This window comes from Cariama cristata, unplaced genomic scaffold, assembly GCF_000690535.1.
Source record: "Cariama cristata isolate BGI_N322 unplaced genomic scaffold, ASM69053v1 scaffold25548, whole genome shotgun sequence".
In the NCBI taxonomy this organism is placed as follows: Eukaryota; Metazoa; Chordata; class Aves; order Cariamiformes; family Cariamidae; genus Cariama; species Cariama cristata.
In genome coordinates, this window is record NW_009629793.1 from 6,231 (window position 1) to 8,212 (window position 1,982).

The 1,982-nt window shown below is 58.9% G+C and overlaps 1 protein-coding gene across 1 annotated transcript in view; it reads right to left on the reverse strand.

Moving 5' to 3' along the window:
• The window catches only part of LOC104165631 (myocyte-specific enhancer factor 2D homolog), a gene marked incomplete at both ends in the record, with an annotated part of 7,189 nt that extends 6,029 nt beyond the window's left edge, over nt 1–1,160 (reverse strand). The window contains one exon of the mRNA XM_009705304.1: nt 957–1,160. Within this exon, the coding sequence (XP_009703606.1) occupies nt 957–1,160 (204 nt within the window). The remainder of the gene's footprint in view (nt 1–956) is intronic.
• Nucleotides 1,161–1,982: the final 822 nt, after the last annotated feature.

Genomic DNA, 1,982 nt, shown 5'->3' on the forward strand with positions numbered 1-1,982 from the left:
GTGCCGTGCCCCCCCGCTCACTCACAAACGCCTCGGCGGGCGTTAATTTATGCCCACCTCTAATGTCAATAATTAGCCAGCCAAGCCTTTCCTTTGCCTGCGTTTGCCCAGGCGTAAAGGCGGTCGCCTACGTGCTGAAAAGCGACAACCGAGCGGCTCCCATCTTTGTGGGTGCCGCCGGGGGAAGAGGATGCGACCGATGGCCAAGATGCCGCTGGCACCCTCCTGCGAGCCAAATGCCCCCAAATGCTTGAGCCCGGCGATGCTCTGCCAGCACCAGAGATGAGGACAAAGCAGTGGGGAGGGCCTGCGGATGGTCACCGACAGCAAACGGTGGCCGAGCATCTCCTGCGATGCTGGCAGGCTGGAGGAGGAGTGCGGCCTCGGCGTCAGCGAGGTTTGGACATGGTGCCCTCGGCATCGCTGGGGATGGTCAGACTGGACTTGCCATCCTTGGAGACCCACAGAAGGCAGCCAGGCAAGCCTTGAGCATCCCCACCCACCCAGGAGGTTGGCCATGCCTTGCACCCAAAGGTCCCTCCCAACCTGAATTACTGATTCAGGCGCTGGTACCCTCCTACAACCCCACCGTGGGTGGCTGAAACAACGGAGAGAGGCAACGGCACCAGCCGCCTCGAGGCACCCCAGCGCAGGAACCCCAGGAGATGCCTCCAAAACCATCCGGTGGTTTGCCTGGACCACGGACGAGTCCCACAAAGCAAACCTGCACCTTAATTTTACAGCAGTAGATCAACACATAACTCGAGACAGCCCAGAGCTGAGTATTTTTGTAAGCTGGACCAAAAAAAGATGCAAAATCAGGTCAGCAGCGAGTGTCGGAGAGCTGCTCGCTCCCATCCTCACCCTCCACCGACCTCCCGCACCCGGCTGCGGTGCCAGACCCGGTCCTGGCTCCACCGCAACGGCAAAGCCAGGGAGAAGATGGGCGGCCTCACCTCGATGATGTCCGCGTTGGTCCGGCTCTCGTGGGGCTCGTTGTACTCGGTGTACTTGAGCAGCACCTTGTCCATGTCGGTGCTGGCATACTGGAACAGCTTGTTGGAGTGGTTGAAGATGATCAGGGCGATCTCGCAGTCGCACAGGACGCTCAGCTCGTAGGCTTTCTTCATCAAACCGAACTTGCGCTTGGTGAAGGTCACCTGAAAGCAAGAAAAACCCCGATCAGAAACTGTGCCCATGCTGCTACGGAGCCGTCACCTCCCGGAGAAAATTGGGATGACCACTGGAGGAAGAGCAGAAGGAAGGAGAGGGCAGAGGGAATCTTCTGTCCTCAGTTTCCCCAACCAGACAACCACCCCAAGCTCTCCTCTCTCATCTCCCTCTTCCAAGCCGTTCACATCGCTGCCTATTTTGGGATCCTCCAAAGGCAGACACTTCACAAGCACCGAGATGATTATCAGAGCTGGAAATCACATATTGCCAAATCAAGAGAAAATAAATTTCAGCAAAATCCCCAGCAGAGCTACCATCTGTCCGGGGGCTGTGGGTTGTTGTAGGGTTGTGGTGGTGGTTTTTTTTTTCTTTTAAAGTCAAATATTGAAGCAGTGGAGATCTCATCCTCGCTCGCTGCACCCGACCGTGGGGATGGCAAAGCCGGGGGCTTGGCCACCCCGAAGCTGCCTCGGGTGCCGCTCCACCACCACACGCCCACCCCACCCCATCCCTGACCCACTCTCCTCCTTCCCACCACCCACTTTCTCTCGGGAGGCTGCGCTTCCCCAAAGGCACCCTGAGCCCCCCCTGCACCGGCTGCTACATCCCTTTTGCCGTCCCCATAACCTTGTCGGGGCATTTTTCCGCATCGCCTGCTCACCCGGGGTCACCGTGCCGTCCCTGCATCCCTCGTCCTCCCAACCCACCCTGCCTTGAGCTGTCATTAGAGCTGTCGGCTAACGAGGCATCTTTTGTAGGACTGAGCCTTTCGAGCTGGCTGGGGGGCGGGGAGGGGGGCGGGTGCGGGT